The sequence below is a fragment of the Aquarana catesbeiana genome, linkage group LG13 (genome assembly GCF_042186555.1).
Source record: "Aquarana catesbeiana isolate 2022-GZ linkage group LG13, ASM4218655v1, whole genome shotgun sequence".
Taxonomy (NCBI): Eukaryota; Metazoa; Chordata; class Amphibia; order Anura; family Ranidae; genus Aquarana; species Aquarana catesbeiana.
Genome location: NC_133336.1, coordinates 133,644,281 through 133,669,569, shown reverse-complemented (window position 1 = coordinate 133,669,569; position 25,289 = coordinate 133,644,281). Strand labels below are relative to the sequence as shown.

General features: G+C 43.6%; 1 protein-coding gene across 2 annotated transcripts in view; it reads left to right on the top strand.

Moving 5' to 3' along the window:
- RMDN3 (regulator of microtubule dynamics 3) overlaps positions 1 to 25,289 on the top strand; it is a 242,928-nt gene that overhangs the window by 67,885 nt on the left and 149,754 nt on the right. For both annotated transcript variants that reach the window (XM_073610229.1, XM_073610230.1), the window contains one exon: positions 24,766 to 25,036. In XM_073610229.1, the coding sequence (XP_073466330.1) occupies positions 24,766 to 25,036 (271 nt within the window). The remainder of the gene's footprint in view (positions 1 to 24,765; positions 25,037 to 25,289) is intronic.

Below are 25,289 nucleotides of genomic sequence, written 5' to 3'. Positions count from 1 at the left end.
TTTGGCTGATGATATGGCAGAGAGGTTAATTTTTCTCTTTTCTTGTTTTACAGGATGGTCCTAGAGGATCATTTTGACAGTTTAAATTTTCTGAAGCTTAGCAAAAGCCAAAATCCTAAAACACACATTGTTTTTAATTCCCAAATCCTAACTTGACTATCGTACAAGAAATGCTGCCGTTCAGCATTCTGCAGGCCAAATTGGCTGTTGGACAATGCAGCAAGTAAGCCGTTCCAGATTGTGCTTTTTTTGTCATTGCCTGGCACGTACTAGACTTATACAGACAAACTTTGGCAACAAAGAGTGTGAGTAAGCATAAAGAATGTTGTGCCTCTTACTTGGTGGCTTTTAGACAAAATACTGATCAGTACAGCATCTGCCTAGTAGAATACAATCGAGAAAACAATCCTGCTTGGGAAGTCAATATTTTATATTATTCGTAAACAATAAAACAGACATATACTGTCAAATGGTGAATGCCTTTCAGTTTTTACCACAGTAAAATTTATAGCGAAGGCATTTTTGTTCATCTGTTGCAATCCTCGTCGCTAACCTTTGTGCCTTACCTTTTACAATAATTCTCTGCCATCAGCATTCTGGCAAGCTGTATATTGGACAATAAGTCTCAATCTTGTTTCCAATTCCTAGTGATAGCACTGCACTAGTGAAAGTCCATCCAGATGTTCCACAGCTTTCCATAACTATCTCGGATTAAATTGTCAGGGGAATCCGCCAGGATGCCAATTGTATCCAGGGACCAGTAGCAATATTAAGTGGTGACTAATTGGCTAATTAGTTGCAAAGGGGGTATATTCTTTATGTTGACAAATTTGATATCTGTATACTTCTTACTGTACATGCTTGAAAGCTTTTAAAAAGAAGTTGTAAGGGTATGCAAAGAAATGGCGCATTTCTACAATTGATTTTACATCAGGACTTTTAAAAGAGGGACCAGATAGTCTTCAAAGCTGCAAGCTGTTGGCATTTTAGTACACAGACAAAAATGTTTGTATCCTGAACAACTCACATGGAGACCAAAATGCAAGATTAAAAAAAAGGGATGTGTCGACTTTGCAACCATACCGGGTCATGAGAGAATAGTACACCTTGTACAAAAACTGGCCTTGTATACATCATTTCTACATGAGGTGTTGGTTTAGACACTTGTGTACCAGTATATGGTTGAGCGTATCCTAGTTTTTTGTGTTGACGCCCCATAAACTTTAGAATTATAGGCTGGGTTCATTGTATAGCTTCCTCATATCCCCTAAAATATGCTTTAACCAAAGGGACCATTACTTTCGTTAAGAGTACAGCTGTGTTTTCTAGATAGCTACAACATTTAAGAACTATACAAGAAAGATCTGAATGTCCCATATAACCACAATGTTGCAGTCACTGACCTTGAACCGGATATCCTGGAAAGTGAAGTCAAGTGAGCCTTAGAAAGCATTGCTAATAACAAAGCTAGCTGAAGCAAGGTATCCCAGCTGAGTCCTAAAAGATGATGCTGTTAAAGTGCTGCACTCCATATGCCAACGAATTTGGAAAACTCAACAATGGTCACAGGGCTGGAAGAGGTCCGTTTTACATTCTGATAACCAAGGAAGGGCAGCACCAAAGAGTGTTCAAAGTACTGTACGATCACACTCATCTCACACACTAGCAAGGTTATGCTAAAAATTTTACAAGCTAAGCTTCAGATCCTGAAGCTGAAACTCAAATACTTAGGCCATCTAATGCGAAGAGAGGACTCCTTGAAAAAACCCTGATCCTGAGAAACAGGGAAGGAAAAAGGAGAAGAGGACAACAGAAAACAAGATGGATAGATAGCATCATCGAAACAATGAACATGAAGGTAAGCAAGCTCCGGGAGGCAATGGAGGACAGAAAAGCCTGGCATGCTATGGTCCATGAGGTCACGAAGAGTTGGACACGACTAAACGACTGAACAACAACAAAACATTTATTAGACTGAGCTGTGTTTTTTAGTGTTCTTATTTTATTATTATTCACTGACAGATACATGCTCTAGAAACGAATGACTTGTATAAATCAGAGGATGAGGACTCCACTCCTTACAGCGTTTAACCTTGGTAACAGATGGGTGCTCATAGTGATGGTAGCAGATGGCGCTGTGTAAACCACAAACCACCATAGGAAAAAAAAAATTACATACTTCTATGTTATAGTAAAACAATTGTCACCAGCACGGTGGTCACTTTGCTGGTGACTGTGATGGTCACTGTGTCGCCTTAAAGAAAGGAAGGGACCCCATGTGACCCTGAAATGTTTGCATACTTGGCTGATGTGACATTGTACTCATAAAAAGCATAATTTTACTGTAACTTGGAAGTATGTCCCCCCCCCCCCCATACTGTGCATATAAATATTGTAATTTGTTAATTTAAAAAAATTGAAAATGTGAAAAAGCAGAGAAGAAAGAGGTTTCTAATACTCTACCTCAATGCACAAGGGTGTCTACTTTTCCAAGTTGTGTTTTTTTTTTTTTGGGGTGGTTTTGATGTTTTCCATTGATGATAGTGATGATAAAGAAAAAAGCTTAAAAAAAGAAGAAAGTTGCATGCTGAAAGCCAAAATGCTCACCAATAATATAACCTTTTCTTGAGAGAAATGCAGGGATTACCATTGTCTACCTCTTCTGGGAAATTATGGTTTCCTAGTTGTTTTGTAGTGACCCTGTGACTTCAGAGCTATCCGAATCACTGAGCATGAACAAGCATGAAGATCAGGAAAGTCATAAGTCCTTGTCTGCATTCTTGTTCAGTGACAGCATAGTAATTGGTGTTCAAGAAGGAGAGACCAGTAAAATCAGCTTCCATGTTTTTTTTTCATGACTGGTTTCTTATAGGATCCCCAGAGAGCAGGGAGGGCACACTTAACCACTTGCCGACCGCCTAACGTATATATACGTCGGCAGAATGGCACGGGCAGGCAGAATCACGTACCTGTACGTGATCTGCCTCCCGCGGGCGGGGGGTCCGATCGGACCCCCCCCCGGTGCCATCGGCGGTCGGCATCTGACTGGGAGCGTCGGGAGGCGAGGGGGAGACCATCCGATCGTGGCCCCCCCCTCGCGATCGCTCCCAGCCAATGGGAATCCTCCTCTGCCTGTGTGTAGTTTCACACAGGCAGAGGATGTGATGTCATCTCTCCTCGGTCTGGCAGTTTCCGTCCAGCGCCGAGGAGAGAAGACATGTAAGTCCACACAACACAAACACACACAGTAGAACATGCCAGGCATACTTTACACCCCCGATCCCCCCCCGATCGCCCCCCCATCCCCCCCAATCACCCCCCCCCCTGTCACAAACTGACATTAGCAGTATTTTTTTTTTTTTTTTTTTCTGATTACTGCATAGTGTCAGTTTGTGACAGTTACAGTGTTAGGGCAGTGAGTATTACCCCCCTTTAGGTCTAGGATACCCCCCTAACCCCCCCTAATAAAGTTTTAACCCCTTGATCACCCCCTGTCACCAGTGTCACTAAGCGATCATTTTTCTGATCGCTGTATTCGTGTCGCTGGTGACGCTAGTTAGAGACGTAAATATTTAGGTTCGCCGTCAGCGTTTTATAGCGACAGGGACCCCCATATACTATCTAATAAAGGTTTTAACCCCTTGATTGCCCCCTAGTTAACCCTTTCACCATTGATCACCGTATAACTGTTACGAGTGACGCTGGTTAGTTCATTTATTTTTTATAGTGTCAGGGCACCCGCCGTTAATTACCGAATAAAGGTTTAGCCCCCTGATCGCCCGGCGGTGATATGCGTCGCCCCAGGCAGCGTCAGATTAGCGCCAGTACCGCTAACACCCACGCACGCAGCATACGCCTCCCTTAGTGGTATAGTATCTGTACGGATCAATATCTGATCCAATCAGATCTATACTAGCGTCCCCAGCAGTTTAGGGTTCCCGAAAACGCAGTGTTAGCGGGATCAGCCCAGATACCCGCTAGCACCTGCGTTTTGCCCCTCTGCCCGGCCCACCCAAGTGCAGTATCGATCGATCACTGTCACTTACAAAACACTAAACGCATAACTGCAGCGTTCGCAGAGTCAGGCCTGATTCCTGCGATCGCTAACAGTTTTTCTGGTAGCGTTTTGGTGAACTGGCAAGCACCAGCCCCAGGCAGCGTCAGGTTAGCGCCAGTACCGCTAACACCCACGCACGCAGCATACACCTCCCTTAGTGGTATAGTATCTGATCGGATCAATATCTGATCCGATCAGATCTATACTAGCGTCCCCAGCAGTTTAGGGTTCCCACAAACGCAGTGTTAGCGGGATCAGCCCAGATACCTGCTAGCACCTGCGTTTTGCCCCTCCGCCCGGCCCAGCCCAGCCCACCCAAGTGCAGTATCGATCGATCACTGTCACTTACAAAACACTAAACACATAACTGCAGCGTTCGCAGAGTCAGGCCTGATCCTTGCGATCGCTAACAGTTTTTTTGGTAGCGTTTTGGTGAACTGGCAAGCACCAGCGGCCTAGTACACCCCGGTCGTAGTCAAACCAGCACTGCAGTAACACTTGGTGACGTGGCGAGTCCCATAAGTGCAGTTCAAGCTGGTGAGGTGGCAAGCACAAGTAGTGTCCCGCTGCCACCAAGAAGACGAACACAGGCCCGTCGTGCCCATAGTGCCCTTCCTGCTGCATTCGCCAATCCTAATTGGGAACCCACCGCTTCTGCAGCGCCCGTACTTCCCCCATTCACATCCCCAATCAAATGCAGTCGGCTGCATGAGAGGCATTTTCTTTATGTCCTCCCGAGTACCCCTACCCAACGAACCCCCCCAAAAAAGATGTCGTGTCTGCAGCAAGCGCGGATATAGACGTGACACCCGCTATTATTGTCCCTCCTGTCCTGAAAATCCTGGTCTTTGCATTGGTGAATATTTTGAACGCTATCATGCACTAGTTGAGTATTAGCGTAGGGTACAGCATTGCACAGACTAGGCACACTTTCACAGGGTCTCCCAAGATGCCATCGCATTTTGAGAGACCCGAACCTGGAACCGGTTACAGTTATAAAAGTTAGTTACAAAAAAAAGTGTAAAAAAAAAAAAAACACATACAAAAATATAAAATAAAAAAAAAATAGTTGTCGTTTTATTGTTCTTTCTCTCTCTATTCTCTCTCTCTATTGTTCTGTTCTTTTTTACTGTATTCTATTCTGCAATGTTTTATTGTTATTATGTTTTATCATGTTTGCTTTTCAGGTATGCAATTTTTTATACCTTACCGTTTACTGTGCTTTATTGTTAACCATTTTTTTGTCTTCAGGTACGCCATTCACGACTTTGAGTGGTTATACCAGAATGATGCCTGCAGGTTTAGGTATCATCTTGGTATCATTCTTTTCAGCCAGCGGTCGGCTTTCATGTAAAAGCAATCCTAGCGGCTAATTAGCCTCTAGACTGCTTTTACAAGCAGTGGGAGGGAATGCCCCTCCCCCCCCAACGTCTTCCGTGTTTTTCTCTGGCTCTCCTGTCTCAACAGGGAACCTGAAAATGCAGCCGGTGATTCAGCCAGCTGACCATAGAGCTGATCAGAGACCAGAGTGGCTCCAAACATCTCTATGGCCTAAGAAACCGGAAGCTACGAGCATTTTATGACTTAGATTTCGCCGGATGTAAACAGCGCCATTGGGAAATTGGGAAAGCATTTTATCACACCGATCTTGGTGTGGTCAGATGCTTTGAGGGCAGAGGAGAAATCTAGGGTCTAATAGACCCCAATTTTTGCAAAAAAGAGTACCTGTCACTACCTATTGCTATGATAGGGGATATTTACATTCCCTGAGATAACAATAAAAATGATTAAAAAAAAAAAAAAATGAAAGGAACAGTTTAAAAATAAGATAAAAAAATAATAATAATAAAGAAAAAAAAAAAAAAAAAAAAAAAGCACCCCTGTCCCCCCTGCTCTCGCGCTAAGGCGAACGCAAGCGTCGGTCTGGCGTCAAATGTAAACAGCAATTGCACCATGCATGTGAGGTATCGCCGCGAAGGTCAGATCGAGGGCAGTAAGTTTAGCAGTAGACCTCCTCTGTAAATCTAAAGTGGTAACCTGTAAAGGCTTTTAAAGGCTTTTAAAAATGTATTTAGTTTGTCGCCACTGCACGTTTGTGCGCAATTTTAAAGCATGTCATGTTTGGTATCCATGTACTCGGCCTAAGATCATCTTTTTTATTTCATCAAACATTTGGGCAATATAGTGTGTTTTAGTGCATTAAAATGTAAAAAAGTGTGTTTTTTCCCCAAAAAATGCGTTTGAAAAATCGCTGCGCAAATACTGTGTGAAAAAAAAAAATGAAACACCCACCATTTTAATCTGTAGGGCATTTGCTTTAAAAAAAATATATAATGTTTGGGGGTTCAAAGTAATTTTCTTGCAAAAAAAAATTATTTTTTTATGTAAACAATAAGTGTCAGAAAGGGCTTTGTCTTCAAGTGGTTAGAAGTGTGGGTGATGTGTGACATAAGCTTCTAGATGTTGTGCATAAAATGCCAGGACAGTTCAAAACCCCCCCAAATGACCCCATTTTGGAAAGTAGACACCCCAAGCTATTTGCTGAGAGTCATGTTGAGTCCATGGAATAATTTATATTGTGACACAAGTTGCGGGAAAGAGACAATTTTTTATTTTTTTTATTTTTTTTTGCGCAAAGTTGTCACTAAATGATATATTGCTCAAACATGCCATGGGAATATGTGAAATTACACCCCAAAATACATTCTGCTGCTTCTCCTGAGTACGGGGATACCACATGTGTGGGACTTTTTGGGAGCCTAGCCGTGTACGGGACCCCGAAAACCAAGCACCGCCTTCAGGCTTTCTAAGGCCGTAAATTTTTGATTTCACTCTTCACTGCCTATCACAGTTTCGGAGGCCATGGAATGCCCAGGTGGCAAAAAAAACCCCCAAATGACCCCATTTTGGAAAGTAGACACCCCAAGCTATTTGATGAGAGGTATAGTGAGTATTTTGCAGACCTCACTTTTTGTCACAAAGTTTTGAAAATTGAAAAAAGAAAAAAAAAAAAATTTTTTCTCGTCTTTCTTTATTTTCAAAAACAAATGAGAGCTGCAAAATACTCACCATGCCTCTCAGCAAATAGCTTGGGGTGTCTACTTTCCAAAATGGGGTCATTTGGGGGGGGTTTGTGCCACCTGGGCATTCCATGGCCTCCGAAACTGTGATAGGCAGTGAGGAGTAAAATCAAAAATGTACGCCCTTAGAAATCCTGAAGGCAGTGATTGGTTTTCGGGGTCCCGTACGCGGCTAGGCTCCCAAAAAGTCCCACACATGTGGTATCCCCATACTCAGGAGAAGCAGCTAAATGTATTTTGGGGTGCAATTCCACATATGCCCATGGCCTGTGTGAGCAATATATCATTTAGTGACAACTTTGTGCAAAAAAAAAAAAAAAAAAAAAAAAATTTGTCACTTTCCCGCAACTTGTGTCAAAATATAAAACATTCCATGGACTCAACATGCCTCAAAGCAAATAGCTTGGGGTGTCTACTTTCCAAAATGGGGTCATTTGGGGGGGTTTTATGTCATCTGGGCATTTTATGGCCTTCAAAACTGTGATAGGTAGTGAGGAGTAAAATCAAAATGTACGCCCTTAGAAATCCTGAAGGCAGTGATTGGTTTTCGGGGCCCCGTACGCGGCTAGGCTCCCAAAAAGTCTCACACATGTGGTATCCCCGTACTCAGGAGAAGCAGCTAAATGTATTTTGGGGTGCAATTCCACATATGCCCATGGCCTGTGTGAGCAATATATCATTTAGTGACAACTTTTTGTAATTTTTTTTTTTTTTTTTGTCATTGTTCAATCACTTGGGACAAAAAAAATGAATATTCAATGGGCTCAACATGCCTCTCAGCAAATTCCTTGGGGTGTCTACTTTCCAAAATGGGGTCATTTGTGGGGGTTTTGTACTGCCCTGCCATTTTAGCACCTCAAGAAACGACATAGGCAGTCATAATTTAAAGGCTGTGTAAATTCCAGAAAATGTACCCTAGTTTGTAGACGCTATAACTTTTGCGCAAACCAATAAATATACACTTATTGACATTTTTTTTACCAAAGACATGTGGCCGAATACATTTTGGCCTAAATGTATGACTAAAATTGAGTTTATTGGATTTTTTTTAGAACAAAAAGTAGAAAATATCATTTTTTTTCAAAATTTTCGGTCTTTTTCCGTGTATAGCGCAAAAAATAAAAACGGCAGAGGTGATCAAATACTATCAAAAGAAAGCTCTATTTGTGGGAAGAAAAGGACACAAATTTCGTTTGGGTACAGCATTGCATGACCGCGCAATTAGCAGTTAAAGCGACGCAGTGCCGAATTGTAAAAAGTGCTCTGGTCAGGAAGGGGGTAAAACCTTCCGGGGCTGAAGTGGTTAAGTTAAAAATGTTAACAGCAGAGCTGTAATCTTATTCTGGTACCCCACTATCATGTTGACGGAAACTTGCTTAAAGTGGTTGTAAACCCTTACAGACCACTTTTGACTACAGGTAAGCCTATACTAAGGCTTACCTGTAGCTACCATGGATATCTCCTAAACCTGCACGGTTTAGGAGATATCCCCTGTATCTGCATGTGCCGACGTCGTCAGCACATGCACATTGAAGCAATGGCACTTACGCGAGTGTGTCGTTACCGGCGGCTCCCGCGCACAGACGCGGGAGTGACGTCATTGCGCCGGAGCCATGATACCGGGGGCTTCAATCTTAGGTGAGTATTACATAATGGGCTAGTATGCTGTGCATACTAGCTCATTATGCCTTTGTCTTGCAGGTCTTTTTTTTTCCATGTGGGTTTACAACCACTTTAAGGAGGATGTGTTCAAAGTCTGCTTCAATAGCTTTAATTATGTACTGTGCTGTAGTTACCTGGAACGGCTTTCATCCTGGCAGTCGAGGTGCATCAGTATTTGAAATTGTGGCTCTAAGATGTTTATTAACTTCTTCTTCCTATAATATATTACGTTATACGGTTACATAATATATTACGTTATACGGTTACATAGTTTGTCAGGTTAGAAAAAGTTCAACCATTGAAAAAAAAAAATAGAAAACGTCCATATACTGAGCCCTATATTCAGAGGAAGGCAAAAAAACTCTATAAAACATAGAGCAGATGCGCCGTGCATGCCGCTGGTCGCGTGGGCGCGCGCATGAGCTCAGTCCACTGCCAGGTTAGGCTTTATAAGATATAAAACAGCACAGAGCGATACTTGGGCACGTGAGTCTGGAAGTTTTTGGACACAGTTGCGACAGGTTAAACGCTGGTTACAGCTTGTGGGGAGTACTTTTTTCCTCGTATGTAAGCAATGTCTTCTAAAAATTGTTTATCCGATCTCTGACGGAGATGGTACGAGTTGGGTTTAAGTTACCCCCGGTTCAGGAGTCTGGACTGTCCTGTTCTACTTTGGGATCCTTGCGACCTCAGCAAGGTTCCCAAGCATTCCCTTTGCATCCATTATTGGAGCAGGTGGTTTACGCAGACTGGGATCATCCTGACAGGATATACTTGCCTATAAAAAGGTTTTCTATCTTATATCCTATGGAGGAAAAGTTCAGGAAGAGATGAGGTACACCTTTGGTGGACGCCGCCATTTCTTCAGTGAATAAGAATTTAACCTGCCCAGTGGATAATGCCCAGATATTTAAGGATCCGGCCAATAAAAAGCTAGAGTCCTTATTAAAAGCCTCTCTTGCGGTGGCTGGTGCAGCAGTTCAGCCAGCAGTTGCAGCTATTGGGATTTGCCAATCCCTAAAAGACCGTTATAAAAGGTTAATAAAAAACCTGCCTTGTCAGGAGGAACCTACCGAGGAATTGTCGGAGCTTCCTCATGCTTTGTTTTGCGGTGGACGCATTGAAAGACTCAATCCAGCAGATGTCTCGTTTTGTGTTACTGTCCATACATATGCGCAGGGTTTTGTGGCTAAAGAACTGGTCTGCTGAGACGCCATGCAAGAGGCTACTTGCAGCTTTCCCATTCCATGGTGAACGCTTGTTTGGCGAGGACCTGGATAAATATATCCAAAAGATCTCTGGAGGGAAGAGTGCCCTTCTCCCTACTAAAAAGAGAGGTAAGCAACCCTCTTATAAAATTCCCAATGGTCCGGGACCTAGTGCTTTTTCTCCCAAGCGCTATCGACAGCCTCAGCCGTCTGGGTTTAAAAAGCCTCAGAGTCAGAGGAAGCCCTGGAATCAAAAGCCAGCCAAGTCCAACTCCAGGTCAACCTTTTAAAGGGACGCCCCCGCTCTCGCGGGTGGGGGGCAGGCTTCGGCTGTTTTTGAATGCATGGGAAGATCTGGTCCAAGACAGCTGGGTCATTTCCACTATAACACAGGGTTACAGAATAGAGTTCCGGGCAATTCCTCCAAACCGTTTTCTGTACTCAAGGGTCCCGTCGGATCCAGAGAAAAAGAAATTCCTATTCCTAGCTTTGCAGCATCTGCTGAAGCAGGGGTAATTGTCAAGGTTCCGCACAAAGAAAAATTCAAGGGGTTTTACTCAAACCTTTTTACCGTGCCGAAACCAAATGGGGAAGTAAGTCCCATTTTGGACCTCAAGGCTCTCAACCTCTTTGTAAACATCCGGTCCTTCCGTATGGAGTCAGTTCGTTCAATAATAAAATCTCTGAGAAAAGGAGATTATTTAGTGTCCATAGATATCAAGGACGCATACCATGTACCGATCTTCGGACCACATCAAAGGGTTCTGCGTTTCGCAGTAGAGGGCCGTCATTTTCAATTCGTGGCACTGCCATTCGGTCTAGCCACACCCCCCAGGGTTTTCACAAAGGTTCTGGCCCTGGTGTTGGCATCCCTAAGATCCCAGAAGATCTCCGTGGTAGGATATCTGGACGATCTTCTCCTGATGGATTGCTCTTGCCCCATCCTGATCCAAAACATGTCAAGAACAGTGCGAGTTTTACAACGCCTAGGTTGGATTCTAAATGTGGACAAGTCAGCCCTTTGTCCGACTCAGGCCTTGGTATATCTGGGTCTGGTCTTGAACACCGCCCAAGAAAGGGTGTTTTTACCCCCTTAAAGGTCACTTCCATAGTGGAACTCGTTTAGAGGGTGAAAAAAGAACCAAGACCTTCTATTCAGCTGTGCATGAGGTTGCTGGGCAAAATGGTGTCATCCTTAAACGCAATTCCGTATGCACAGTTCCACTCCAGGGTGTTCCAGAACAGTATTCTGGAAGCCTGGGACAGGTCTGCTCGAACCTTAGATCATCCTATGGTTCTGTCCCCACAGGTACAATGGAACCTCTCTTGGTGGTTAAAAACCAGCAATTTGAGAAAAGGAAAATCTTTTTCACCAGCAGCTTGGAGAGTGGTAACTACAGACGCCAGTCGTCTCGGCTGGGGAGCAGTCCTGGAGGAGGCGTCTGCCCAGGGAATATGGTCCCAGGCAGATAGGTCCTTGCCCATCAATCTATTGGAGATTTGGGCAGCTTGTCTGGCTCTGCGCTTCTGGACATCCAGGTTACAGGGTCTCCCTGTCCGAGTCCAGTCCGACAACTCCACGGTAGTGGCATATATCAACCACGAGGGAGGTACTAGGAGTCGGGCAGCCCAAAGAGAAGTAAATTACATATTGACTTGGGCAGAAAACATGTGCCATTTCTTTCGGCAGTGTTTATACTGGGGGTGGACAATTGGCAGGCAGACTTCCTAAGTCGCCAGAAATTGTTGCCAGGGAATGGTCCCTGCATCCTGAGGTTTTTCTACAGATCTGCCAACACTGGGGGACCCCAGATGTGGATCTGCTGGCATCCAGATTCAATGCCAAGCTGGACAGGTTTGTATCCAGGACCAAGGATCCGCTTGCTGTCGGGATAGACGCATTAGTAGTTCCTTGGGATCAGTATTCTCTGATATATGCCTTCCCTCCGATCCAAATTCTGCCGCACTTACTATGCAGAATACAGGAGGAACGAAAGCCAGTGATCCTAGTGGCCCCAGCGTGGCCCCGGAGATCCTGGTACTTGGAGATTGTGAAGTTGGCAGTGGGGGACCCATTGGTCCTTCTGTGCCGTCCAGACCTGTTGTCTCAAGGACCCATATTCCATCCTTCTTTATGGTGGCTGAATTTGATGGCATGGCTATTGAGACCAGAGTATTGAAAGACCGTGGTATTGTAGGTTCAGTATTTTCTACTCTGATAAACGCTAGAAAGTCAGTTTCTAGAGCTATCTATTATAGAGTCTGGAAGTCATACATTTCTTGGTGTGAGGAAAGAAAGTGGAACCCTCGTAGATATACAATTGGAAGAGTTCTTACCTTTCTTCAAGCAGGAGTAGACTTAAAGCTGGCTTTAGGGACAATTAAAGGACAGATTTCGGCCTTATCGGTATTTTTCCAAAGACCAATTGCATCCCATTCTTTGGTACATACTTTGTCAAGGGAGTAACGCACCTGAGGCCACTGGTTAAACCGCCTTTATGTCCCTGGGACCTAAATTTGGTGCTGTCAGCCAGAGTCAACCGTTTGAACCTATTAGACATATTCCGTTTGTCCTATTAGCCAGGAAATTGTTTTTTTTGGTGGCTGTAACATTGGCTAGAAGGGTGTCAGAATTGGCCGTCCTTTCTTGCAAAGAACCTTTTTTGATTCTTCATTAGGACAGAGGGTCATGTGCCCTTGTCCGGGTTTTTTACCAAAGGTAGTTTGCAAATTTCATTTGAATCAGGATATCATTCTACCTTCCTTTTTTCCAAACCCTAAAACAAGGGAGGAAAGGTCACTTCACTCGCTTGATGTGGTGAGGGCGATCAAAGTTTACTTAAAGATGTCAGCTTCTTTTCGGAAGACTGACTGACTACCTTTTTGTCCTGCCGGAAGGTCCTAGAAAAGGACAGCCGGCAACAAGTTCAGCTATATCTAGGTGGATTCGCCAGACTATTATCCAGGCGTATGGATTAAGGTGCAAGGTTCCACCTTGGGATTTAAAAGCACACTCCACTAGAGGGGTTAGTGCATCATGGGCAGTACACCAACAGGTGTCTATGGCTCAGGTTTGCAAAGCGGCCGCTTTGTCTTCAGTTCATACGTTCACCAGGTTTTACCAGGTGGATGTTAGATCTCAAAAAGAGACTGTTTTTGGCCACAGCGTGTTGCAGGCAGCTTTATAGTCTCTGGCCTGTTTGGGCTTAGGGATATTGTGTTCCCCCCCCCCCCCCCTCAGGTGCATTGCTTTAGGACATCCCAATTAGTCATTATTATGGTGCTCTGTGTCCCATGATGTACGATAAAGAAAAATGGATTTTTAATACAGCTTACCTGTAAAATCCTTTTCTTGAAGTACATCACGGGACACAGAGGTCCCTCCCCTCTTTTCTGGGATCGTCATTGCTTGCTACAAAACGGAGGTATTTCCTGTATAGGAGGGGTTATATGGGAGGAACCGTCTTACTATTGGTTGCCAGTGTCCAATCACCATTAGCCATGTGTGGCAAACTATATCAAATGCTTTTGTAACATACAAGTATGCTATATCCACAGCCACTCTTTTGTCTAAGTTGTTGTTTACTTCCTCGTAAAAAGAAATCTGATTTATTTGACAACGTTATTCTTTTATGAATCCATGCTGTCTATTACTTAGAACAGGGGTCTCCAAACTACAGCCCTATGAGATTATACAGTATATCTGGCCTGCAGCTGGAGTCAATGGCAGAAGGATTCAGATGAGTTCAGTCCAGGTGCTTTATTCATCTATTATTTTGTGTAACTGTTTTGGGACCATTCTAAATGTTACAGTGCCTTAAAGTGTTTTATATCCCTTGAAATTTTTCACATTTTGACATGTTACAACCAAAAACGTAAGTGTGTTTTATTGGGATTTTATGTGATAGCCCAACACAAAGTGGCATAGACTTGTGACGTGGAAGGAAAATGATTAAATGGTTTTTACTCTGATACCCCTAACTAAAATCTAGTGGAACCAATTGCCTTCAGAAGTCACCTAATTTGTAAATAGTCCACCTGTGTGTAATTTAATCTCAGTATAAATACAGCTGTTCTGTGAAGCCCTCAGAGGTTTGGTAGAGAACCTGGGTGAACAAACAGCATCATGAGGTACACACCAATGATTCAATGGTTATAAACACTGCCAGTGTGAACCCGATCAGGACATCTGCCGCACCTGGAGGCAGTGTCCCTCCATTAACGGCAATGCAGGAGTTTAGCCTCAATCCACTAGGATTTGCATTCATCTACATGCACAAATATAGTCTTCCATAAGCCAGACTTCTAAACTGTCACCTACACTGGTGACTTGCATTATTGGTTTATAGCCCGTTAGACCTGGTTCATCTTAGCTGCTATCCATGCTTTCCATTCATTATATCCTACAATTGAAGGAACGTCAGTGTATGCTGTCACATACAGTTCCTTTCCCAGCGGATCCAGTCCATTTCAGGAATTAAGGAGCCCAGATGTCCACTGTGAGTTGTACGGCCATATAAGGGCTAGCACCACAGCAGTTACCTTGGACTCCTTCAGACCCCACACACCCTGCTTTTCATTCTTGAGCTGGTATAGTCAGTATCCTAGATTTATGTGGTATTCCAGTGTGCTTGACTTTGGATGTGGCTGTATACCCGGGCATGTCTTTTATGTATGACAGCGTTGTCGACTTTTAATTATTGTCTATTGCCTAATAACTGTGATTACAATTTTGTCTATTTTTTTCTATATACTGATCAATGAAGTTTTTTTCAAGGAGAAACTGCTGCCTGCCCTATTCTCTCTTCACACCCTTTGGACTACTTTATAGGTCCCTCCTATTTTTTCCCCTTGTTGCCAAGGAACAAACCAGATAGGTCAGGGATGAAGTTGTGGAGAAATTTAAAGCAGGTTTAGATTATAAAAAACATGCCAAGTTTTGAACATCTCACGGAGCACTGTTCAATCCATCAGTGGTCCACAGCTCAGGTGGGAGAATATGTCCACAGGACTACTATTAGTCGTGCACTCAACAAATCTGGCCATTATGGAAGAGTGGAAAGAAGAAAGCCATTGTTGAAAGAAAGCCATAAGAAGTCCCAATTCCAGTTTACGAGAAGCTATGTGGGGGACCAAGCAAACGTAGAAGAAGGTGCTCTGGTCAAATGAGGCTAACATTGAACTTTGTGGTGGAAAACTAACACTGCACATCACCCTAAACACACTATCCCCACTGCGAAACATGGTGGTGGCAGCATCATGTTGTGGGGATGCTTTTCTTCAGCAGGGGCAGGGAAGCTGGTCAGAGTTGATGGAAAGTTGGATGGAGCCAAATACAGGGCAATTTTCGAAGAAAACCTGTTGAGTCTGCAAAAGACCTGAGACTGGGGTGGAGGTTCACCTTCCAGCAGGACAACGACCCTAAACATACAACCAGAGCTAAAATGGAATGGTTTAGATCAAAGCATATTCATGTGTAAAAATGGCCCACTCAAAGACCTAAATTCAATTGAGAATCTGTGGCAAGACTTGAAAATTGCTGTTCAGATGCTCTCCATCCAATCTGACAGAGCTTGAGTTATTTTGCAAAAAAGTATGTGCAAAAAATTCACTCTCTAAATGTGCAAAGCTGGTAGAGACATCCCCGAAAAGACTTGCAGCCTTAATTGCAGCGAAAGGTGGTTCTACAAATGCACGCCACACTTCAGATATTGGTTTGTAAAACATTTTGAAAACCATTTATCATTTTTCTTCCACTTCACAATTATGTGCCACTTTGTGTTGGTCTATCACATAAAATCCCAATAAAATACATTTACGTTTTTGGTTGTAATGTGACAAAATGTGGTAAATTTCAAGGGATATGAATACTATTTCAAGGCACTATATATGTAGTCTAAAAGATCGCTTGCACTTATAACTTTAAAAATGTGTGTAGTAAGTTTGAGTCTTCCTGTGGCCATAACGATTCTAATATCCATGTTTTCATGTTAAAACAAAACAATGATAAACGAATGCTATAATCACTAAACCTAATTATAATTTTGTATATTGAAACTCTCTGCAGATATGTGGTTTGCCCAATTCATTAAAATAGTTGCTATATTTCCTCCTTCCTAGAGGCAGAGTCTTTTTTTTTTTTTTTTTTTTTTTTTTCCTTTCCTAGTCACTCTGTTCAGCTGCATGGTGGGAGGAAAGGAAGCCCTGTGGCCCTGTGTAAGCTTTGAGTCATTGTAATCAAAGCTTACACATGGCTGAAAACTCTTTCTACCCTCTTGTGGTGCTGCTTGATGACAGGTCCAGTGTGATCACATTACTCCTTAGCATTGTATAAACTCTGACTAGGAAAGGCAGTCACATAATCTTCCATAGTTAGAAGTGCCTGGTATTTTTTTTTTTCTTTTGCTCCTAGCGCTGAATAGAACAGGGCAAGAAAAGTCAGGATGTCCTGCTGGATAGGCAGGGTGCATTAACCTTTCACTGCCAGGTCCGTACGCCGTACGGACCTAAAAAGTGCCCGCAGGTGGCCAAGTCCATACGCCAAAGGAACCTCCTTTCTCCCTCTCCTATAAGCTTATGGTCACTTCAATGACCATAAGCTTGTACCAGAATTGTTCAGCAGACTTTGCTGAACAATTCTATAACCGGCTGATAAGAGTTATTAACCCCTAATGTGACCGTCCCCCCCCCCCCCCTCTCCACTCATGCTGCCACCTCCTTGTCCCCTGCCACGCCACCTGCCGCTGCTAACTTTCACTTAGAATCACTCCCCCACTCTCTCCTCTTATCTCCCCCCCCCCCCCCCCAGCAAACTCGCTCCCCGCAGCCACCATCATTAATCAGCATCCCTCTTCTGCCGCTCCCACCAGCTTCAGGTGCTGCATGCGGCTTGGGGGGTCCAAATGTGTCCCCCCCCCAATACCTCTGATCACCCCCCATACTGCCCCCGCATCCCTGATCCATGGCCGCTCCGAGGGGCATCTCTCCTTCCATTCCTGCAGCCTGCAGCTTCTCCCTGCACAGATCTCCTATGATCTGTCAGGCTGGAGATCGTTGTGGGGGTGAAGTTGTGGCTTGGGGTTGCTTGTTATACATGTGTATACCAAACCCCCCCTCCCCCTGTACAATGGATATAGGCAGCGATTGCTGTGATTATCCACTGATAGCTGATCATTGTAACTGCGAGTGTTACAATGTTATCAGACTGTAATTTTATGAATGAATGGAATCTCTATACAGATTCCATCCATTCATGTAAAGTGCTACAGAGAAAGGGACTATCTTCAGTCCCTTTCTCTGTCTCAAAAAAGAGATATGGGGGGTCTGTTTAGACCTCTGATATCTCACCAAATACTCCTCAATAAAAGAAAAAAAAACTGTAAAAAATGTAAAAAGTAAATGTAGACTCCCCAGGTCTGGCCGCACTCACTCCTCCACGGTGACAGTTGTCGCCCCCCCACACTCACCCCTCCACAGTGATGGTCCCACCCCTCCATGACTTCCTCGGCTTCTCCTCCTGGCCAACCTCATCCGCCCTGATTGGCAAGGAGGAGAAGCCGGAAGACAATAGTCATTCGCTATTGTCACAAGTGGGTGGGTTCGGAGTGCAATGCTCTGCGCCCTGAACCCAACCTTTTTCAAGCCAATTAGAGTCTCCGGCTAATCAAAAAAAAAATCATACAAACGCCCCTGCGCCCCTAATGGACCAACCGCTCCTGATAAGACCCCTTTCACATGGAGTGGACTCTGTCAAGTAGATCCACCTGCTCAGAGGGGGATCTGCCTGCTGATCCCCACTGAGCAGGTGGATGACAGGTCCATGTCCACTCTGCTAATGCAGCACAGACATCCCCATCCGTCTGTTTTTTAGCGGACTGGACTGGATCTGATGCAGGTGGGTGTAAACGGACAAATGTCCATTAACATCAGCCTCTACATAGAGAACAATGAGTGGCCCGATTGGGCCCGCCTGAAAATGGACAGGCAGACCCGATCATTCTGCTTGTGTGAAAGGGGCCTAAGTCCTTGTTCACACAGGGCATACACAGCGTACTTTTACAGGGATGCACAGGTGTTCTGTGCATCTCTGTGCAGGCTGTCCCATTGATGTCTTTGGGATGTAGCACCTGCATAAACAGAGCCATTGCTCCCAATTTTACATCCATGTAGGTCCGCATGCATGTCCCTGAGCTCACACTGTCTGTTCGGGGTCATGTACCCACGAATGTCAGAGTGGGAACAGCAGTTATGCTTGTCCCAATTGACATAGAGGGGACTGCCTGTACAGGGATGCATGGAACACCTTTGCATCTCTGTGCGGGTAAACATGGCCCCCATGGGCATACGCTTTAGTATGCCACATGTGAACAATGCTTTAGTAGCAATTTAGCAGGAATTTTGTTATGTTGTGTTTTTATATACACTATTAATGATTTTCGTGTATTTTTAGCGAAAATATTGATTTGATAAACATTTGGGCAAATATTGCGCTGCCTTAAAAATCAGTAGCACCTTCTTTTTATTCTACTGGCCATGTACTTTTAGAAAATATATGGTTTGGGGGGGTCTTTCACAAAATGTAAAAAAAAAAAAAAAAAAATATATATATATATATATATATATATATATATATATATATATATATATATATATATATATATATTATATAGATAGATAGAGATTTATTATTAACTCCATACAGGTTAAGCTTTTATATTAGGGATTTAGCAGAAATTTTGTAAAATTAGCTGTGTTTTTATCTGCTAATAATGATTTTAGTATATTTTTTGCCAATATATTAGTTTGCTAAACATTTGCGCAAATACCGCGGAGTCTAAAAAAATCAGTAGCACCTTCTTTTTTTTCTAGAGGTCATATGCTTTCACAAAATATATGGTTTTGGGGGTCTTTCACAAATTCTGAAAGCTGTAAGGGAAAAATGAAAACCTTCAGATTGTTAGAGAAATTTGGATATTTACATTTTTTGCGTACGTTCAGTTTTGACCATTTTGCAAAAAGGTGCAATGTAACAATTAGGAATTTTGTAAAATTTGCTGTGTATTTATCTGCTAATCGTGATTTTAGTGGATTTTTAGAAAAAATATTGTTTTGATAAACATTTGCGCAAATATCGTGGGACCTTAGAAATCAGTAGCAGCTTTTTTTTAGTCTACTGCTTTCAGAAAATATATGGTTTGGGGGGTCTTTTACAAACTTTGAAAGCTATAAGTGAAAAATAAAAGAGCAAAGGAAAAATTGCAAAAATGGTCTGGCGACCTGAGGGTAAAAATGGAGCACAGGACCTGGCAGTGAAAGGATTAAAACAAACATCTTGCTTTGCCCTGGTTGGGAAAGACGCATGTTCGCTGAATTCCCTAGCTGAACTCTATGCATTTTTAAACTATGCTACACAGTGTAGCCTTTTTTGACAGTACAGGAGACCTGAGTTTCTGCTGCTGCAGTTAAGTAACATTTACTGGACTAAGTGTGAATGGGCCGTTACAGGTCTTATCTCCCTCCCCAGCCTGCAACTAGACAGTGAAGGAAAAAGCAACAGTCTGATGAGCCCATCTCTCTGTCATGCTGCTCTCTCCTCCTATCAGCATGCTTATTGCACTAAAGCACAACTGGTTTTGTGCTGCGTCTCTCTCCAATTTTATTTATGCTTTAAAAATTTGGGATGCACCTATTGCTGTCCCACCTTGGATAGTGGAGAGGCAGAGCTTGACCTGACCTGCAAGAGGTTAATATCAGGTTAATTTCGGGTACTTATACTGCTTGCTATTAGGAAAATAAATCATTTTTGGATTTATAGCTTTTCTAAAATTTAACATGGCTATGAAAATTAGCTTGGCATGGAATGAATGACCTTTTTATAGGGGAGAGTCAGGCCCAGCAATTTGCTACCTTTTATACTGTATATAATATCTGAGGCCTGAATTCAAAGATTGTCTGTGTTTTGGGGTCCAGTCACTGAATTTGGGGATATGTTTAACATCTCCCTTTCCTAATCACCTGAGCAGGAGTGTATTTTGGTGGTATTTATGGATAATTGTAATCCCTTTTAAATGTAATCAACTATTTTGATTGTCACAAAGACTGCAATTGCCGAACTGTTTGCGGTTTACCCGGTGCTTGGGTTTGACATGTTCCAGATTGGGTTTACAGATTGTTGGGTAGGACTCGGGAAGAACCAACTATCATGGTACACACTTGTAAAAATGGCAAAATTAGAGCGTACTAAAAGAAGATTTCAAAGGTTTAAGTACCAAGTCAGGGAAAACATATGTTCAGAAATACTACCAGTGCCATGAGCCACACCAGAGAGGCAACAAGAGTTTAGGGAGCTTAGAATTTAGTGTAAGGAGAGTTTTTGGTTCCTGGAGAACTGGATTGACTTTTTGGTCAGTTACTGGCTGTACTGTAGGGAAGGACTGCATCTAAATGAGGAGGGTGCAGCTCTATTGGGGGTAAAATTGTTAGAAGGCTGGAGGAGCTTTTAAACTAGGATCGGGGGGGGGCTGGGGTCAGAATATGCCATGAAGAGCAAGGGTCTGTGGGGGAGAGGGGGGGTTGGAATAGTGGGGGTAGAAAACTAGATTACAAATTGCACCACCTAAGTCCAATACAAAAAAATTGTAGTTTGCATTAAGTTTTTGCTTAAAAGTTAGTAATAATGGAATATTAAACACTAATAAAAATTAATAGGTATTTTCATAAGCCTGGCAAACAAAATGGATGAACTAGAGTTATTCAAGGAGCACTTTGACTTGGCTGAAAATATCGAGGGGTATCCTCTATTTCAGAGCTACAGAATTGGCAAAATACTTAGGGGCTATGCATGCTCGTGAAGAGCAATCTGAAAGTGAGTATGAGAGATATCACTGATGAGTGGGGGCGATTATTATGGATGATTTTATTATCTTGATGTTGACTGGGCAAATGGAACTACAAAGTTAGCAAATGCTTGCCTTTGCTTAAATGTATTGCAAGACAGTTTCCTGGAATAGGTGGCGGAAGCCCACACAAGGAAACATGCTCTGTTGGATCTATTGGATCTGGATACTTAATTAAGACCAATAATTTCTCAGTGATGCATAGTTTGATAAAAAGTTAATTTCTACTGTTGAACATTTGCCTCCTAAGCACAGTAATGTTATATTTTCCTTTAAAAAAATATTAAATTGCAATGCATTGATGTGAACCAGACACATAAGAATGTATGGGGCTTTCCGTGAAGCATTTGGTGCATGAAAACAGCAATGTTCGAATAGGCCTTTAAAGGGAATCTATCATATTGTTCACGTAGAGGAAAGTGAAAGCTTCTCTTGCAATAAAAACTGCTGTTCAGTTGGGGGCCCTCTGCAAGAACCTGGTCCTTTTGGTTATGGAGGAGCATATAACTTCTTTCCAGACCCGATCACCATCATGTGAGGCGGAAGAACTCTTGTGTAAGTTCCAAATTTCAGCTGGTTCATAATTAGCGTTACTAAACCCAGAACCATGCATTCACTATATCTGGTCTCCCACAGTACACAGAACATGGAAATGCAATAGTTTTAGTAATTATAAACTGCTAAACATCTTTTCTCATCAGCAGTCTATAGCAGTCTTGTGACTAGTATCAGTGCCTGGTTAAAGTTTGTAGGAGGAGTTTTCACACTGCACTGGTTGCCCTATCGGGATCCAGGACCCCTGACCCTCTGTCTGGAGAGTGCCGATCGGCCCTTTGCTGATCACTTGCACTCTTTCAAGACAAAAAAACTCAGGCTGCAGTCAGTGGAAGAAGGGGAGGATCTGTGCATACAGGATCAAACAACATTTTTACACAATGCAGAAGATTAACCACTTGGGTTCCACAGTGAGTAGAACAAGCATGCTTTACTGCAGTGGCGACTGGTGCTCAAAATTTTTTTGGGGGGCGCAAACTAACTGAAAAATACTGAACCCCCCCCCATCGATTGCAGCCTCACTGTGCCCATCATATGCAGCCACGTGTGCCCACCATATGCAGCCCCTTGTGCCCACCATATGCAGCCCCTTGTGCCCACCAAATGCAGCCCCTTGTGCCCACCAAATGCAGCCCCTTGTGCCCACCAAATGCAGCCCCTTGTGCCCACCAAATGCAGCCCCTTGTGCCCATCAAATATGCAGCCACTTGCCCATCAAATGCAGCCACTCGCCCATCAAGCAGATCACGGCTCCGAGACCCCCCTGCCTGCGGATCGCGGCTCCAGCCGAGGGGACTTACCGCAGTACTGGCCTCAGAGCGGCGGCTTCTGCGTGTGTCCCCTCACTCCTCTTCAGAAGCGCCAGGCATCCAATAGGGTGGCCTGGCGCTTTGGCCAATCAGGAAGCAGATCTGACGTCCTGCCTCTTCATTGATGGGGAGGAAGGTTAGTGTGAAAATAGCGAAAATTAATTCGCTATGGTCACACAATTGGGTGGGTCAGGGCGCACTCTCTGTGCCCCGAACCCGCCCTATTTTGAAGCCTATTAGAGCCTGTGGCTCTAATCAGGTGCTTCAAAATGTGCAACCCCCGCCATAGGAATCCATGCATCCGGCGTCCTGAAAGAGGCCGGGCGCATGGATGGAGGGGGGGCGGCTCACCCACAGTGCACAGGCCGCCACTGCTTTACTGCTTATACAGACTGATTTTACTGTTGTAGGTTTAGTAAGAGTTTAACAGGCTGAAACTTTGTAGATGGCCATGCCGGCACCCTGCCATTAACATTCTTCGACTGAAAAATCAAAGGAACTAGGAAGAAAATTGTTGGCAGAACCTGTTTGGGTATTCTGACATCCAGCACTGTTGGCTGTCAGAATACAATGGCCCAGCAGGGTGATTCGTCTATTTGGACTGCAAAGTTTGGATGAAGGAATCTATTACTGCTAGTGCCCACATGTTAAATGCACGGTTTTAGCAAGTGGGCAGCTGTCCATTTTATTTGCACTGCCGTAGGTGGGCATCACACTGTTAACTATTTTGTTCTCTTGTAAACTTTGTTTGACGTGTCTGCGTGATACCATGCGGTGCCTCTCATTGCACTGTGGTAAAATCCTACATCTGTATTTTACTCCTTCTGGCTGTGTTGCAGTGTGAACTGGGCACTGGGCATCAACACTGTCCCTTTCTGGGAACTCCTGATTGTGGCTATCCCTTAACATCCTGCCCTTCAGCACGGTTGGCATCCTCCACACCCAGGAGCTCTCTTGTCATCTGTGTGGCTCCAGCCTCCAGGTACTTGCATCCTTATGCTGTGGTCCACTATATCCACTGGTTGACTGCTCCATGACTGCTTAATGCCTTCATTTTTACCTTTATTTCCCATGGAATAAACGCTTTTTGCTTTTACTTACCCAAGGTTGAGTTGTATTAATTTGCCATGGCACAGCACTTTTTTTTCCCCATTTTTTGTGCTTCCTAATGGTTACTGGCATTTATAGAGTGCAGAAAAATGACATTCAGTGCAGTATGTGTGAACAAGCCCTTAGATTTTATTTGCCTGAGGCCTGAACGAAAAAAAAAAAAGTGTATGGCTCAACGTAATTCTTACAATCTGACCATACAATCTCTATACAATCAACTTTCGCTCTACCAAAACTGTTATAAGAGAGATGACCTAAACTATCCCATCAGGTAGGACCTTGCATTATATACTTGTTGGTAGATCTAAGACCCTTTCACACCGAGCCGCCTATAGCGTCAGCGGTAGAACATATTTTTAGCGGCGTTTTACCGTCGGATTTGCGGCGCTTTTCGGCCGCTAGCGGGGCGCTTTTACCCCCCACTAGCGGCCGAGAAAGGGTTAAAACCGCCCGAAATGCGCCACAATAGCGGCGTTTTGCCGGCGGTATCCCAGCGCTGCCCCATTGATTTCAATGGGGAGCAGCGGTGGAGGAGTGGTAAACACACCGCTCCTTCACCGCTCCAAAGAAGCTGCTGACAGGACTTTTGCTGACGACCTGCCAGCGCACTGCTCCGGTGTGAAAGCCCTTGGGCTTTGACACTGGAAACAATGGAGCAGCTGTTTGAGGGCGGATTGCAGACGCTATTTTTAATGCTATAGCGCCTGCAAAACACCCTCGGTGTGAAAGGGGTCTAACACTCACCACACACGTTACAATCTTATTACAGTCTTCTTTAGCGTTACAAACGGGTAGTGCTGGGCAAACTGATTGAATAGTTTCGGTAGGTCCTAATATTACATTGATTTGTTACATCTAAAGTTGATCATATAGTCAGATTGTAATGTGTATGGTGAACCTAAAGATTGTACCATGTGAGATGAGCTTTAGTCCAAACCACTCCCTGACCTGTAATGAAGTCTCTCTCGCTCTCTGTCTCGCTCTCTGTCTCGCTCTCTGTGTCTCTCTCTCTCTCTCTCTCAAAAATGGCACGCAGAAAATTTGTATGGAAATTGCTTGGTAATGCAGAGGTAAAAAAGCAAAACCCAGACGTGTGGTGTAAAAGAGATGGAATTACTTTGCGTATCTACACACATTTTTGTATCTGGATGTTTTGGTTGAGAGCACTGTACCAGTTATAGTCTTGATGCCATAATGCAATTAGTTGCTGTTCTGTGATCCTGACTGTTTAAGTGTTCTCATACTTGGCAAAGAGCTTGCGTTTTATGCATGTCTCCTGTTTGTTTCTATCACTGAGTTGTAGTAATCACTGCAGTCTGCATCTTGTTATATGGACTCCAGAGGTTTTTATAAGTGTCCAAACATGTTTTGTTTTTCCTGCATTTATAGATACACTACAGCAAATGCCGAATCTGATTATGACCGTGAAAGTAGCAAAGCGAGCGAGGAAGAGGAGGAAGATGAAGTGAGCTGTGAAACTGTGAGAACAATGCGGAGAGAATCAGTGGACCTTGTGACAGACGATGAAGCAACAATTTTGGCCACTGACCCTGTAGATGGAGAGTTAATACTTTTGCTACAGAGAGCTGACCAGTTGCATAGTGGTGATGCTGAGCAGAAGCGGGAAGGATTCCAGTTGCTGTGCAATAATAAATTACTGGTACATATTGTTTTTCTCACATTTGTACAGTCATACCAAAGCTTGGCAAAACAAGTTTACAGCTCTATTCACTATTATGTTGCAGTTTGAAGCTTTTTATAACTAAAGTTCAGCGGTAAAAAACACTAAGCAGGTAGACTTTTATTGCAGGAGTAACATGCAATGTCTCTTCTGCAATAAACTGCTCCTACCTGCCTGCTCGCTGTCTTCTCTGGCACTGTAAACTGAGCTGCACAGCTCAACTTACAGTGCC